The sequence below is a fragment of the Cervus elaphus genome, chromosome X (genome assembly GCF_910594005.1).
Source record: "Cervus elaphus chromosome X, mCerEla1.1, whole genome shotgun sequence".
Taxonomy (NCBI): domain Eukaryota; kingdom Metazoa; phylum Chordata; class Mammalia; order Artiodactyla; family Cervidae; genus Cervus; species Cervus elaphus.
In genome coordinates, this window is record NC_057848.1 from 132061036 (window position 1) to 132076898 (window position 15863).

At 41.9% G+C, this 15863-nt stretch overlaps 1 protein-coding gene across 1 annotated transcript in view; it reads right to left on the minus strand.

The window, feature by feature from the left end:
• Positions 1–15863, minus strand: part of MAOA (monoamine oxidase A) — a 79537-nt gene that overhangs the window by 14267 nt on the left and 49407 nt on the right. The window contains exons 5-9 of the mRNA XM_043896123.1: positions 15737–15828; positions 12229–12370; positions 6270–6419; positions 5459–5618; positions 4474–4570 (exon numbers count right to left, since the gene is read on the minus strand). Coding sequence (XP_043752058.1) covers positions 4474–4570; positions 5459–5618; positions 6270–6419; positions 12229–12370; positions 15737–15828 — 641 coding nt within the window. The remainder of the gene's footprint in view (positions 1–4473; positions 4571–5458; positions 5619–6269; positions 6420–12228; positions 12371–15736; positions 15829–15863) is intronic.

The following is a 15863-nucleotide window of genomic DNA, read 5'->3' on the forward strand; positions in this document are numbered from 1 at the left end:
AGTAAGTAAGTGTTAGTCGCTCAGTCACGCCTGACTCTTTGCGACCCCATGGATTGCAGCCCACCAGGCTCCTCTGTCCATGAGATTTTCCAGGCAAGGATACTGGAGTGGGTCGCCATTTCCTTCTCCAGGGGATCTTCCCAACCCAGGGATTGAACCTGGGTCTCCCGCACAGCAGGCAGATTCTTTACCAACTGAGCTACAAGGGAAGAAGGCTTATAATATTTTTCACACAAATAATACATAAAAAACAAACACAAAAATAAACACTTTTAATCTTAAGTACAGTACCTAGAAAAGTACAGGAGTATAGTACAACAGCTGGTATATGGGGCTGGCACCCACGTTTGTATCTTTGAAAGTTCACAACTTGATGGTCTGTAAGTAGGGGACATACTGTACTCAGCACTAATACACTCTCCCACACTCTCCCATTATTTCCATCTACTAGAGCAAATGCCAAGCTGCCCTCATCTGCTTCTGGGTCCAAAACCCCTGCCAGGGGTAGGCTCCTAAACAATAGATCACTACCTACTCAATATTTTATAGCCAAAGTTCAGTACAGTTCTTGGCATATAGTAGGAAATTGACTATGTAGATGAATTAATGTTGCATTAAATGATGAGCTTGGTAATGACTGTTGCCATCTGTCAAGTTACTTGATAAAAGCTGAAAAAACATATCAAAAAGTGCTTGTTGGGAATTCCCCCGTGGTCCAGCAGTTAGGACTCCGAGCTTCCACTGCAGGGGGCATGGGTTCAATCCTTGGTCAGGGATTTAAGATCCCACATGTCAAAGGCATGGCAATCAATCAATCAATCAATCAATCAATCAATAAAGTGCCTGAAGTGGATGCCATGGTGGGCCACCCAGATTCCTCCTCAGGACCAAACACTCACTACCCTCAGCTCACAGCCAAATCCCTCCCTAGCAATTACACTCTGCAGCAGAGAACTGCCTGGTGCAAGGTCCCATCCCTTCTCAGAACGAATGCCAGAGTGCAGTGGGTACCAAAGCCTACCGCACAGTGCAGACACCTCTGAAAGGCAATCCTTACTTTGAGGCCTCTGTTGGGACAACACTGGAGCCCAACTGTTCCCTCTGCCCAATCCTGATTCGTCCCTCCCCAACAGGTAGCATGCATCTGTGTGCTCAGTCGATTCAGTTGTGTCCGACTCTGTGGGACGCTATGAACTGTAGCCTGTTGGGCTCCTCTGTCCATGGAATTCTCCAGGCAAGAATACTAGAGTGGGTTGCCATGGCCTCCTCCAGGGGATCTTCCCAACCCAGGGATAGAACCCGCATCTCTTGCATCTCCTGCGTTGACAGGCTGGTTCTTTACCACTAGCGCCACCTAGGAAGCCCAGGCAGCACTCCACAGAGCAACTCCTGATGAACCTCCTGAACCCAAATCTCTACCTCTGAGTTGACTTCCTGGGAAACCAGTCTAGCACAGTCCTCAAATTCAGTGACTCAGTAAAACTCAGTTATGATCTGTCTGCTTCCCTTTGATCAAGTAGATTCTACTTATTATGCTATTATTAATTGCATGTATATTTTAAAGAATGGAATTATAACAAGAAATCCTTAGCTATACTATGATTAGAAAGCTTGCCAAAAAATCCAAATGAGCTTAAGGACAATGGAGCAATTTCTCCATTTAAGAAAACTTTTAAAATTGTATTTTTTGTTGTTGTTCTAGACAAAGACAAGTAGATCAGGACTGAAAATGCAAGGGATGAAGACAGAAATTTTGTCCTCTCCCTCAAATCCCTCTCCCCCAATTAAACTGTTCCTCAGTTTGATTGACCATTCCTTTAGAGTTGTTATTTGAGATCATGCTGGGAAGCAAAGATACAAAATGTATTTGTGTTCACCCAGAGAACAGTATTTCAGAGGAAGCTGTGGACTGTTTAAGAAATTTGAACCATTGAACTCTGGGAGATATAGTCATGATTTTGCTCGATTTAACTAACACTTTATGTTGTGGCTTGCTGGTAAGGTGCTAGGTGCTAAATCACTTCAGTCATGCCTGACTCTTTGTGACCTTGTGGCCCATAGCCCGCCTGGCTCCTCTGGCAAGAACATGAGTGGGTTGCATACCCTCCTCCAAGGGATCTTCCTGACCCAGGGATCAAACCCACATCTCTTACAGCTCTTGCACTGACAGGCAGGTTCTTTACCACTGTGCCACCTGGGAAGCCATAGTAATAATGATTTTAGTTAAATTTTAGGTTTATGCAGCAATCATATGTGGGTATTTCAGTGAAAATCACCAATAGCTGATAGAAGATTAAATGATCTATCTGAAAGCCTTTTAGATCCTGGGTGCTTTTCACAGTTCCTTTTCTAAAGGGCAGCGAGTGTTGGCTCTGTCTGTCAAATCTCAAGTCCTGAATGAAATAACCTCTTTGACCTAACTGTAAGAATGGACAATTATTGTTCAACTTTCTTTGGTGTTTTATTGGAGAAATTATACACCCTGGCTTTGGGGTGGGAACATTTCACAGCTCTAAAGTACAAGGTCCTTTCAAGTTTCCAAAGGCAAGTAGTTATCACACACTTAGTGCTGGGCAATTACAGCATCCCTATCTTCAAGGCTTTCATTGCCTAGAGCAAAGAGCAGGGTGGAGGCAATATAGCTTCAAGGCAAGAACAGGGTGGAAGCAATTGTCCAGATAAAACATATTAGAATATCACTGTCTAAGTGTAAGTGTTAGTGCTTAGTTGTGCCCAACTCTTTGCAACCCCATGGACTGCAGGAACTGCATAAATAATCCCATTACCATCTAGAAGGCTTCTGCAATCCATGTCCTTGTTGCTGTGCTATGCTTAGTCACTCACACATGTCCGACTCTTTGCAACCCGTGGACTGTAGCCTGCCAGGCTTCTCTGTCTTTGGGGATTCTCCAGGCAAGAATACTGGAGTGGGTTGCCATGCCCTCTTCCAGGGGATCTTCCCTACCTAGGAATCGAACCCAGGTCTCCTGCATTGCAAGTGGAGACTTTTTACCATCTGAGCCACCAGGGGAGTCCATGTCCTTGTTAATAAAGCTAAAGAAAGCCCAGAACAGTGGATGCCACAGTATTTCATTCCCAGGGCAAGAAAAACATCAATATTCTTTCATCTACAGTCAGATGGGTCTTGACCAGTAGTCTCCAGAAACCTCTGCCTCAACTTCTTGCTTTTCTTTGGCACATAAAAAGGGACAGCAAACTCCCCAAACAATCTATGTATTTTCTTGCCCAGCAGGGTCAGAGATGAATAGGGTACAATGTTCCTATAATCTTTACATTGTGAGCACCTTCCCTTGCCAGGGAGGCTGGTGCTATTTCTTACATCTTACAGGGAGAGAAGCAGTTACAAAATGTTTTGCTGGCAGTCCAGTAGCAGACAGAGTCTGCTTTCTAAGTCCCTAGGGTCATGGGTGTGCTCCTTTTGATTTTGCAATTTCCCTTCAATGACACAATGCACATGAACTTAACTCTCCTGAGGCACAGGGGAAAACCAATGGTCTCCAAAAGTCACTTGACTGCCAGAGAAGCTGTGTTCTTTTATTGCAATGTACTAGGATAAATAGCCCTTTTGTTGGTATTGCTTTGAGGAGGACTAAAAAGTATGACGACTTGGAGGCTATGGCACTCCTTGGAAATTTCTTTGTGGGAGCTCCAATTCCCTCTCTGGACCCCTAGTCTCCTGAGGGCAGAGCAGCTGAGTGAGGCAGGAGAGGAAAAGAGAGTTCTTCCAGACGCAGAACCTTGCCCTGGCACTATTCCTCATGGAGGAGAGCCATGGAGTGACTTACTGGAAAAAGTGCCCTACATTCAAGGCCTGGCTGGCTCTCCTTCAAACTGCACTTCATTGGTCATTCATCTTATCTCCCAGGGTAACAGTGAACAAATTTTTCTTTTCTTTTCTTTTGACTATGCCACATGGCTTGTGGGATCTTAGTTTGCTGACCAGAGATCGGATCTGGGCCCTTGGCATTGAGAGCTTGGAGTCCTAACCACTGGACCACCAGGGAATTCTAACAATTAAAATATTAACATTTGCTATGTAGTGCTGTCTAGAATGGAGAGAGGACTGGAGCCCAGAAAACATAACTTTGGAAGGTTTTACAGGACAAAATAGTTCTCGTTCCAGAATGGCTGTAAACATTCTGTAGGCAAAGTGGTCTACCATGCCATCTGTCTAGCTGTATTTTTCACTCTTGTCCTCCACATGTAAGTTTCATGGGGGAAAGAAACCAATGGACACAAGTTCAAAGTTGTGTTCACTTTAGTAAAGTTTCCCAATGTTCTCATGCCACATACTCTATGACTCTAATATTACCATACATGAAAACATGATATGTTGTCTATAGGGTTACTTAGCGTTGCCTGAGCTTGAGTCCAAAACAACATGCTCTGCCAGTTCCCACACCAAGATACCAACATAGTTTGCAAAATGCAGAACATCCAGGTCTCACTTACCCCATGATAGCAGGCAGTGATCCATCTGGCTTGGTATCATCCAGCGTTATTGAAATTGGAGCTTCCTCATCTTCGATAATCATACAGCCACAGTAATCTTAACCAGAAGAAAAATAATAGGGGATTGAGAAACTTCATCAGGGATTTAGGAAGGACATTTTAAAATATATATACAAAACTATTTTGCTAAGAGGAAGGCAAAACTTAAACTATTGGTCTTTGCCCCGATTCCAGAAGTTCTTTTCCATTAAATACACTCACTGATTAAACAAGGATGTTTGGTCACCCAGACACATTAGAAAATGACCCATCTCGATGACCTTTACATAAAGGTCAGGTATGATCAATGCATGAGTAAAACTGTAAGATGGCCTTGGTGTTGTGGAAATCACAAGAAACAGTAGGATGTGTTAGAAGGAATTGCCTCTGGGACACCAGGGAAGAAATGGCAAGAAGGAATCCTTTTAGTATGAGATGAAGGCTTAGCAACAACCGACACCATATCCGCCCAGACCCTGCCTCATGCCAACACCCCGACAGGAAGTCTCGTTGTTGCCATTTTATACAGAGGCTGAGGCTGAGAGGTGAAGTGTCACCTGAGGCAACACAGCTAGTAAGCAAGTGGGGTCCAGGAATGTATGACTTCAAAGGAGCGCTCTTTCACGGTGGTCCTTTGTCTCACTGTGCTCATGAAGAGGAAGTGGTGAGACATATGCCAGGGGCCTGGGCAATATGGCCCTGCAACTGGAGGGCCTGCTTCCTTGCCTCTCACTGCCAGCAAGCACTCTTGGGGCCATTTTGTGTTGCTGGGGACTATGAAGAAATGGACAGACTGAGATTTCTGATCCTTTCTCTGCCAACTGGAAACACATCTTTTTTCCGTTCAATGTGTAGTATATGTTCCTACTGAAATGAACTGATATGTTCCTAAAAAAGAGTGCAGTCTTCTCTCAATACAATTTAAACATGAATAAACACAGCCTACCTTTTTTCTTCCAAAAGGCCTCCTTGTAATACATCATGCACTTAATGACAGCCCCCATTGGAAGACGCTGTATCAGCTGGTTTCGCTCTGATGGAAGCTCTGGTCTAAAGTGTATCTTGGCAGTCAAAGTTGGTGGGATTGCGCTAATGACATATCGGCACTGAAACAAAGAGACACAAAATACCATCTCAAATGTGAGTCACAGTCTTTGCAGGGGACATGAAACATCACATTTATCATTTTGAGGGACACTAAGCAGTCACAATGTATAGTATGAGACCACTGTGAGGCAACAACACAGAAAAAGGCACATCAGTTCAGTTCAGTTCAGTTGCTCAGTCGTCACATCAACTAAGGCTAATAATTTGGAAGACTGAGTCAGAAATATGCCAGCATCAATCATGCCACTGCTTGGATTATATTTGGTTAGAAGCTGCAGAAGACAGAAACGTGTTAGTCGCTCAGTTGTGACTGACTCTTTGCGAGCCCGCCAGGCTCCTCTGTCCATGGAATTCTCCAGGCAAGAATACTGGAGTGGGTGGCCATTCCTTCTCCAGGGGATCCTCCCCACCCAGGGATCGAACCCAGGTCTCTTGCATTGCAGGCAGATTCTTCACCATCTGAGCCACCAGGCTGCCAGAGACCTACTCAATATAAGCTCTTTAAATTTTATTCATTTATGGGCCACACCATGAGGCAGGCAGGATCTTAGTTCTCTAACCAGGGGATGGAACTTGTGCCCCCAAGTCCTAACCACTAGACCGTCAGGGAATTCCCATAATACACATTTCTTTTGACAAAACTGAATTACCTCATAAAGTTCACGATTCAGGGTCTCTATGGTGATGTTTTCACTTGACTGGTCAACATAGGTGACAGGACTCCTCAGTTTCACCTTGTCCCCTAGGAGCTGCATTATCCGTTCGCTTACTTGACCAGATCCACCTACAAACTTCCGTTCCTACAGGAAAAGGCAGGCAGGGATGGAAATGTGACAAACGCCCCAGGAAGGAAAGCCATATTTACCACTGATTAGAAACCTCTGGAAAATCACAGGCCATACCTCCACTCTCTGCACTGTTAACTGTTAGAACTCATTAGGACAGGGACAGTCTACCAAGACACCTCAGTCACCATGCTCTGTGCAGCTTCACGTGACAAAAAGCTGTTATTGGTTTATGGAATCACAGAATCAGTGGGAAGGGATGAACTGGGAGATTGGGACTGACATTATATATATAAAATAGATACCTAATAAGAACCTACTGTGTAGTACAGGGAACTCTACTCAATACTCTGTTAAAGGCCTATATGGGGAAACAATCTATTAAAAAAAGAGTGGATATATGCGTATGTATAACTGATTCACTTTGCTGTATACCTGAAACTAACATGACATTGGAAATCAACTATATCTCAATAAAATTTTAAAATCAAATCACAGAATCAGAAGGAAGGTTTCCCTAGACCACTGGCACCTAGACTGAATGCAAATATCAGCAAGCTTCAAATGCCCAAGAGTGCAGTGGATGGAGGGTGTCTGGCAACAGGGAAGGTGCTGCGATTCTCACAGGGGGAGGCGGTTTCCTTTTAAAAAAAAAAAAAAGATTATTTTTTTCTAGTTTCACTGAGATAGGGATGCAGTTTCTTTTTTTTTTCATTTATTTTTATTAGTTGGAGGCTAATTACTTTACAATATTGTAGTGGTTTTTGTCATACATTGACATGAATCAGCCATGGAACACATGTGTTCCCCATCCCGATCCCCCCTCCCACCTCCCTCTCTACCCGATCCCTCTGGGTCTTCCCAGTGCACCAGGCCTGAGCACTTGTCTCATGGGGATGAAGTTTCTTAACTCCCCTCAGTTTCTTAAAGTCCCAGGCCAGGACTGTCTAGGCGCAACAGGCTCATGGTGCTCTCAAGGATCACCTGGTCATCACCAAAAGATGTTCTAAGAATCTAAATCTCAGCTGTTGAGAACTTTTTGCCAAAATGCCTGGAAGTTTCACTGGGAGGACAGAAGAGTGAAGGCTAAGCATCTGCCTATTCCTCCAGACATTGTGGACTAGCTCCCTTGAGCAGCTCTATAAGACCATGAGTGCTGCACCCTAGTGCCATCTGCTACACTCACCATGGAAATGCTTCCAGCTTAATCTAAGGTCAGTCCTTAATACAGTGTATTTTGTAAGAACCGGGGGAATATTTTTAGCCTGCTAGAGATCGACCATTCTTTGAATGATTAGAAATACAAGTAGGCAGACTGAAGCATAGCCCAACATTGTTCAATTAGGTACCTTAATCACGTTCCTCCAGAAAGCCTGTGCCAGCAGCCACACAATAATTTTTACACTTGAATAACTGGCTATTGTTTTAATGATACCACTATAGCTCCTTTTAAAAACATCACCAAAGTAGTTTGGTTTCATGATCTGTCCATCCTCACAAAACCGGAACCATTTAATAATTTGACCTCTGTTTTCCAAGAGTTACTCTGAATGTTAGTATAGTGGAAAGACCAGGAACTCTTTTCCATCTTCATATCTAGTATTTGTTGAACTAAACTATTAAAGGATAAATAACTATTAAACTATTAAAGGATAAATCTAAGTTCTTTGTAAAGGTATTGTGATAATGGTTTTACATTCATAATCTGAACTATGCCCTCCAAAAGGTCATGTGGAGTTTGCCTAGAAGTATCTTGGCTCCTCTGAATGAGGAATATAACACAGTACTGTAAAGAAATTATCTTTCAATTAAAAAATAAATTAAATATATATATATATATATATATATATATATATATATATATAAATTGAGTCAAGATATTTCCAAAAGACCAATATAGGTTAAAAGGAGTAATATGGGTTTTCTAGATGTAAAGGCACTAAAAAAATTCGACTGCCTTATGTTTGCTAAAGCTGAAGGTCAAACTGGCAACCATAAGAACAACTTAGGGACTTCTGGAGGTCTCCCAAGGAGAGGAATAATTCACTAAGTTGACAATGACTCTACACCTCATACTGTGAAACAGAGCATAAGTTAGAACTAAATTGCTCCCAATTAAACCTTATCCCATCGAGGCATAACATTCCTAGAAAAGAGACACCCATTTTCTTTCACTAAGGGAGAGTCTTGAAATAAAGAATCACAGAGTTTGGAAAATCCGGGAATTGAAATTCTGGCTTTACTACTGGCTTGTTGTGTATCCAACCAGGGAGCCAGATGAGTTACGTTCATTAGTAATGGCTGTGGTATCAGTTCAGTTCAGTTTAGTCGCTGAGTCGTGTTCGACTGTTGGCAACCCCATGGACTGCAGCACATCAGGCCTCCCTGTCCATCACCAACTCCTGGAGTTTACTCAAATTCATGTCCATCGAGTCGGTGATGCCATCCAACCATCTCATCCTCTATTGTTCCCTTCTTCTCCTGGCTTCAATCTTTCCCAGCACAAGGGTCTTTTCAAACGAGTCAGTTCTTTGCATCAGGTGGCCAAAGTATTGGAGTTTCAGCTTCAGCATCAGTCCTTCCAATGAATATTCAGTACTGATTTCCTTTCGGATTGACTGGTTTGATCTCCTTACACTCCCTGGGACTCTCAAGAGTCTTCTCCAATACCACAGTTCAAAAGCATAAATTCACTGGGGCATCAGAGTCTTGCTGAGTTGAATCTGCTTCTTGTTGGCTCAATATTTCTTATGAAGAAGATCTTGAAGTATAGAGGTCTAATTATTTAAAATACTAAGTCATTCTACGTTTCCATTTTATTAATGGAATATTGCAATCAGTTGTAAACTAATAACCTCATATAGTGATTTGCACAAAGACTCCTTGAACAAAATCTGTACAGTTAAGTACAAAAAGTATCTTATTTGAATGCTAAGTTTTTTCCATAGTCATAATAATGGCTTTTACATTGAAAGACTAATAGGAATTCTACATATATTAATTCTTTGATAAAATCTAGACTCAAATCAGTGTACTCTCCATTTTATTGCCTTACCTGAATCAGTCCTATTAGGTTGGTAATAGATTTTTTTTATATACCCAAATTTGATTTAAAAGTAAACTCTAGTTATTAAGCACTTAAAAAAAGAAATCCAGAAGCACATTTTCCTTGCACAAATCAGTTACAAAGTTCAAAAGTGTTTCTTAGGTCTTAAGACTCAGTTTTTAACTTTGTAAACCACATCTGAAGACTTGGCACTTCTGCATTATTGTGTTTCATTTCTTTCTCTTTTTTTCTATTTTGGTTAAGAGGATAGTATAAAAAGATTTTCCAGCATTCTTGTTCACTTGGTTAATTTGTATAAGCTTCTGATTGTCAGTTGCTCAGATAACAAGTGACAAGGCAGAATTCTTGAAAGCATTAAAGTTCCTTAAACCTAAGGCTAAATCTTGAATATATTATTGAATTCTTTACTATCCTGATGGCTGGCAGATTGACAGCTGCACATTTGACATGCTGTGGTTTTTGGTTCTGGGGGTATTTTTGGACTTTATTTTTCATTGCAGATTTATTTGGCAATGTACAGTAAAATTTGTAAACTTGCATCAAGTTTATGAATAAAGAACCACTTTAAAAAAAAAGCACCAATTCTTTGGCACTCAGATTTCTTTATAGTCCAACTCTCACATCCATACATCACTACTGGAAAAACCATAGCCTTGACTAGATGCACCTTTGTTGACAAAGTAATGTCTCTGCTTTTTAATATACTCTCTAGGTTGGTCATAACTTTCCTTCCAAGGAACAAGCGTCTTTCAATTTCATGGCTGCAGTCACCATCTGCAGTGATTTTGGAGCCCAAAAAGATAAAGCCTGCCACTGTTTCCACTGTTTCCCCATCTATTTGCCATGAAGTAATGGGACTGGATGCCATGATCTTACTTTTCTGAATGTTGAGCTTTAAGCCAACTTTTTCACTCTCCTCTTTCACTTTCATTAAGAGCTCTTTAATTCCTCTTTGCTTTCTGCCATAAGGGTGGTGTCATCTGCATATCTGAGGTTATTGATATTTCTCCTGGCAATCTTGATTCCAGCTTGTGCTTCAGCCAGACCAGCGTTTATCATGATGTACTCTGCATAGAAGTTAAATAAGCAGGGTGACAACATACAGCCTTGACATACTTCTTTCCCGATTTGGAACCAGTATGCTGTTCCATGTCCAGTTCTAACTGTTGCTTCCTGACCTGCATACAGATTTCTCAAGAGGCAGGTCAGGTGGTCTGGTATTCCCATCTCTTTCAGAATTTTCCACAGTTTGTTGTGATCCACACAGTCAAAAAGGCTTTGGCATAGTTAATAAAGCAGAAGTAGATGTTTTTCTGCAACTCTCTTGCTTTTTTGGTGATCGAATGGGGTGCTGGCAGTTTGATCTCTGGTTCCTCTGCCTTTTCTAAATCCAGCTTGAACATCTGGAAGTTCACAGTTCATGTACTGTTGAAGCCTGGCTTGGAGAAATTTGAGCATTACTTTACTAGCGTGTGAGGTGAGTGCAATCATGCGGTAGTTTGAGCATTCTTTGGCATTGCCTTTCTTTGGAATTGGAGTGAAAACTGACCTTTTCCAGTCCTGTGGCCACTACTGAGTTTTCCAAATTTGCTGGCATATTGAGTGCAGCACTTTCACAGCATTATCTTTTAGGATTTGAAGTAGCTCAACTGGAATTCCATCATCTCCACCAGCTTTGTTCGTAGTGATGCTTCCTAAGGCCCACTGGACTTCGAACTCCAGGGTATCTGGCTCTAGGTGAGTGATCATACCATCATGATTATCTGGGTCATGAAGATCTTTTTTGTATAGTTCTGTGTATTCTTGCCACCTCTTCTTAATATCTTCTGCTTCTGTTAGGTCCATACCATTTCTGTCCTTTATTGTGCCCATCTTTTCATGAAATGTTCCTTTGGTATCTCTAATTTTCTTGAAGAGATCTCTAGTCTTTCCCATTCTATTGTTTTCCTCTATTTCTTTGCATTGATCACCGAGGAAGGCTTTCTTATCTCTCCTTGCTATTCTTTGGAACTCTGCATTCAAATGGGTATATCTTTCCTTTTCTCCTTTGCCTTTCGCTTCTCTTCTTTTCATAGCTATTTGTAAGCCCTCCTCAGACAGCCATTTTGTTTTTTTGCATTTCTTTTTCTTGGGGATGGGCTTGATCTCTGCCTCCTATCTAATGTCATGAACCTCCATCCATAGTTCTTCAGGCACTCTGTCAGATCTAGTCCCTTAAATCTATTTGTCACTTCCACTGTATAACCATAAGGGATTTGATTTAGGATGTAGTATGGAAGCAGGGCAAATGCTAGTAGGCAGCAAAATTTATCCCCAAAATGTAGAATTTACTATTGAAAGAGTAACCAGAAATCACTTGTATTAGAAGAATAGTCACTTCCATGCTATAACAGTTAACATAAACTAATAACTCTGAGACACAGAATGGGACCAAAAGTCTCATGCCTGGAACAGAGATGACTTTAATGACAATTTTACAAGCACTAGATTTTTTTGAAAATTAGTTGATTTTAATAACTGAGCTCCTCCTACATAGTCTAATTTCACCTACTTCCAAAAGGAAGGAACTGAATTCCTCAAACAAAATTCAAAATGAAATATTCTTTAGTCGTGAACCTATTTTTGGAAATGAGAAAATTTTGTTTTCAGAAAAGTTTTTTTGAAATTGTTTCAAATTCACTCATGTTTCAAAATATACTGCACTGGCTGAGGATAAAATCAGACATGAAGTTTAGTGTGAGAATGGACACTTCATACCTGGCCTCCGTTGGTAATGGAGAATATCCGAGTGGTGCCTCCACATTGTTTCACGTACCACAAGAACCACAGGGCAGACACCTCATGGGGTTCAGAGGTCACATTGATATTCACAAAGAGAGATGCAAACTGCCGAGCAGTCCTGGTCATAGAACAAGGGTCAGGAGTAAATACATACATGCTTTACATGACATTATCTTTTAAAAACATAAGTTAGTATGGTTAGAAACCATTTCTATGCCTTTAAAAAAATACTCATGGACTCAGTGTCTGACAGAATGCAGATTTGAACTCTCAGGGAAAATAATTTTTTCCTGACTTGTTGGAAATTATGGGTTAGCTCCAAACATGCTAATTCCAGTGCAGTCTAAAAGGCTAATATGCTTGTCAGGGTTCATTGAGGATATTGTTTTCACTTATTTGAACAAACTTCCTCTCCTCAACACCTCCACTGCCCCCACCCTGGTCCAGGCTACCACTGTCCCTCACCTGGGTTAAAACAGTGATGGCTGCTTCTGGGTATCCCTACCTAGTCATATGACTACATCCTCTCATGATCCTTCTCTACATTATGGCCAATTAAGTCTTTCCACAGTCCAAAACTAAGAAACAAACAAAATAAACAAAAAATAAACACTCTGCTTGGTGGTGGTGGTTTAGTTGCTAAGTCATGTCCGACTCTTGAGACCCCATGGACTGTAGCCTGCCAGGCTCCTCTGTTCATGGGATTCTCCAGGCAAGAATACTGGAGTGCTTTGCCATTTCCTTCTCTAACCCTTCAATGACGTTAACGGCAAAGGGCAAAAAGTCTTGTATATGGTCAATAATGTGTCTTGCACCATCAGCCTCTCAAGTTCTGTAAACTCCTATACATCATTTCCTCATGGCATCTTTATGGTCTAGGCATACATACTGTTCACTCATTGTTAAAACATGTCAATCTACCCATCTTGGGGGCCTTCATAAGCTGCCCCTTCTATACTGGGCATGGGGCTGAGCATTTCCCACACTATCCAACCTTCATATCTCCCACCATTATTTGTGGTCGATTACTGGAAAACACCATGCCTCAACCATTCATCCTTCCATCCATCCCATCCACTATGACTTATTCCCGAAAGAAACCATCCCTCTCCCTTTACTATTTTTTCCCCATTACTATGGCTCACTACTGCAACATCACCCCTCCTCACCAACCATATATCCTGTCTCCTCCATCCACTATGGCTCATTCCTTAAAGATACCATTTATTGCATTACCCACTTTTCCTGTCCTCCTCCATCACTGTGGCTCACCTGTGAGATACCAACACCCCACACCATCCACTGGTCCTGTTTCCGATTCATTGTGATTTATTCCTGGAACATATATCCTCCCCATACCCTGATCTCCACTCATCCACTGGGCTCATTCATGGAAGACACATCATCCCCCAACACCATCCATCAGTTCTATATCCCCCCATCAACTGACTCATTCCTTTAAGATACATGGACAAAAACATCCTCCTCACCATCCATCCTTCCTGACAGCTTCCCACCATTAATTGCAGGTCATTATTGGAAGATTCCATCCTGCCACATCATCCACCTTTCTCCATCTACCCCCATCCACAGTGTCTCATTTCAGAAAGATGTCACCATTCATATCATCCACCCTTCCTTTCTCCACCATCCACTGCTGCTCATTCCTTGTTGATACCATCCCCTCACACCATCCTCTTTTCCTCCCATCACTATGGCTCACTCCTAGAAGATACATTGCACCAAACCATCCATCCTTACTATCTCCCCCCATCCACTGTGGCTCATTTCTGGAAGATACCATCCCCTCATACCATATACTCTTCCTGTCATCCATCAACTGACTTATTCTTGGAAGATACCATCTCCCCACGTCATCTACTCTTCCTGTCTCCTCCATCAACTGACTTGTCCTTGGAAGATACCATCTACACATATCATCCCTCTTTCCTCTCTCCCCCCACCCACTGTGCTTCATTCCTGAAAAATACCACTGTCTCACATAATATATCTCTTATATCCTCCACCAATTGGTGCATTTCTCAAAGATACTATCCCCACAACCACACAACCTCCCCACCTTCCTCCATCTACTGTGGCTTATCCTGGAAGACACCATCCCACCATATCATCCATCCTTCCTGTCTCTATCCATGCACTATGGCTCATTCTTGGCACATACCTGCCTTCCACACCATCCATCTTTCCTGTTTCCCCTGTCAACAGAGGCTCACACCCAGAAGATACCAGTCTGCTACACCATCCACTATTTCCTGTCCCCTGCACACAATATGGTTTATTCCTGAACACAGCACCCCACACACCATCCACCCTTCCTTTCTCTCTCATCAACTGGCTCATTCTTAAAACACACCATGTGCACACACATCTTTTATGTCTCCTTCCATCCCCTGTGGTTCATTCCTGAAAGATACCATCCCCTCACAGCATCCATTTTCTGGTCTCCCTCATCTACTGGCTCATTCCTGGAATATACCATCTCCTCACACCATCCCCTCTTCCTAACTCCCCTATCCTGTTAATCATCCTGCAAGATACCATTTACCCACACTAAACACCCTTCCTGTCTTCTCCCACCCTCTATGGCGCCTTCAATGAAGATTCTTAATTCCCACAGCATCCACCCTTCCTGTCTCCCCCATCTATTATGGCTCATTCATTGAAGATGCCATTTTCTCAAACCATCTATCTTTCCTCTTTCCTTCATCCATTAGGCACATTCCTGGAAGATAGCTTGCCCTCACACCATCCATCCTTCCCTGTCCCTTACCACCCTCTGTGGCTCATTCTTAGTTGATGTACTAACTCCTTTGTTTCAACAAAGAATCTCTCCTTCACCCTCAAGAGAGGTTAGGTTCCCCCATTTCAATCTCTCCTAGAATTATGTAACATGTGTATAATTACAGTCTCTCCTGCTAAAAATATATCAACTCCATGAGGTTAGGGGCCATGCATCATAAGTTCACCACCATTCCGCAGTGCTTCATATGGTGCCTTCACACAGAAGCCCCAAAATGCTGACAGAATGATCTGTAACTCAGTTAATAACACAGATTCTCATTGAAAACATACAGTTTATAGTTTTTATTAATATAGACTAGCTTCCCTCAAGTTATCCTACATTTATATGAAATTACTTTAACTCCTTTCCAAATTGCTTTTGCAGCTGACCTCTGTATTATTTGAAAACACAATTACTTCTTTTATGGCAAAGCGCACAACTCTTTCATTAAAAAAAAGTTCAACTTCCTTCACCTACTTTTCTTCTTATGTTTTATATTCACTTTATGTTGAATCCTGCTCTGAGTGTCTCAAGGGCCCTTAAAGTCACTATTGATGGAAAGGTCATTAAGTTTTCCCTTAACTTTTCCTATAACTTATGAAGAAAAACTCTGAAGTTCAAGATAGGATAGGGACGATATGAAGGGAAGATAAAAAGTACATTTTAAATAGTCAATATTACTTTGTCCAGCAGATTTTTTCGATGAGATCTTTCATAGTCATCTTATCCCATTCCACTGCATGTGGGGCTTCCCATGGTGCATCAGTTGGAATCTGCAAAGAAAGGAAGGCTGACATTTAGGTCTGAT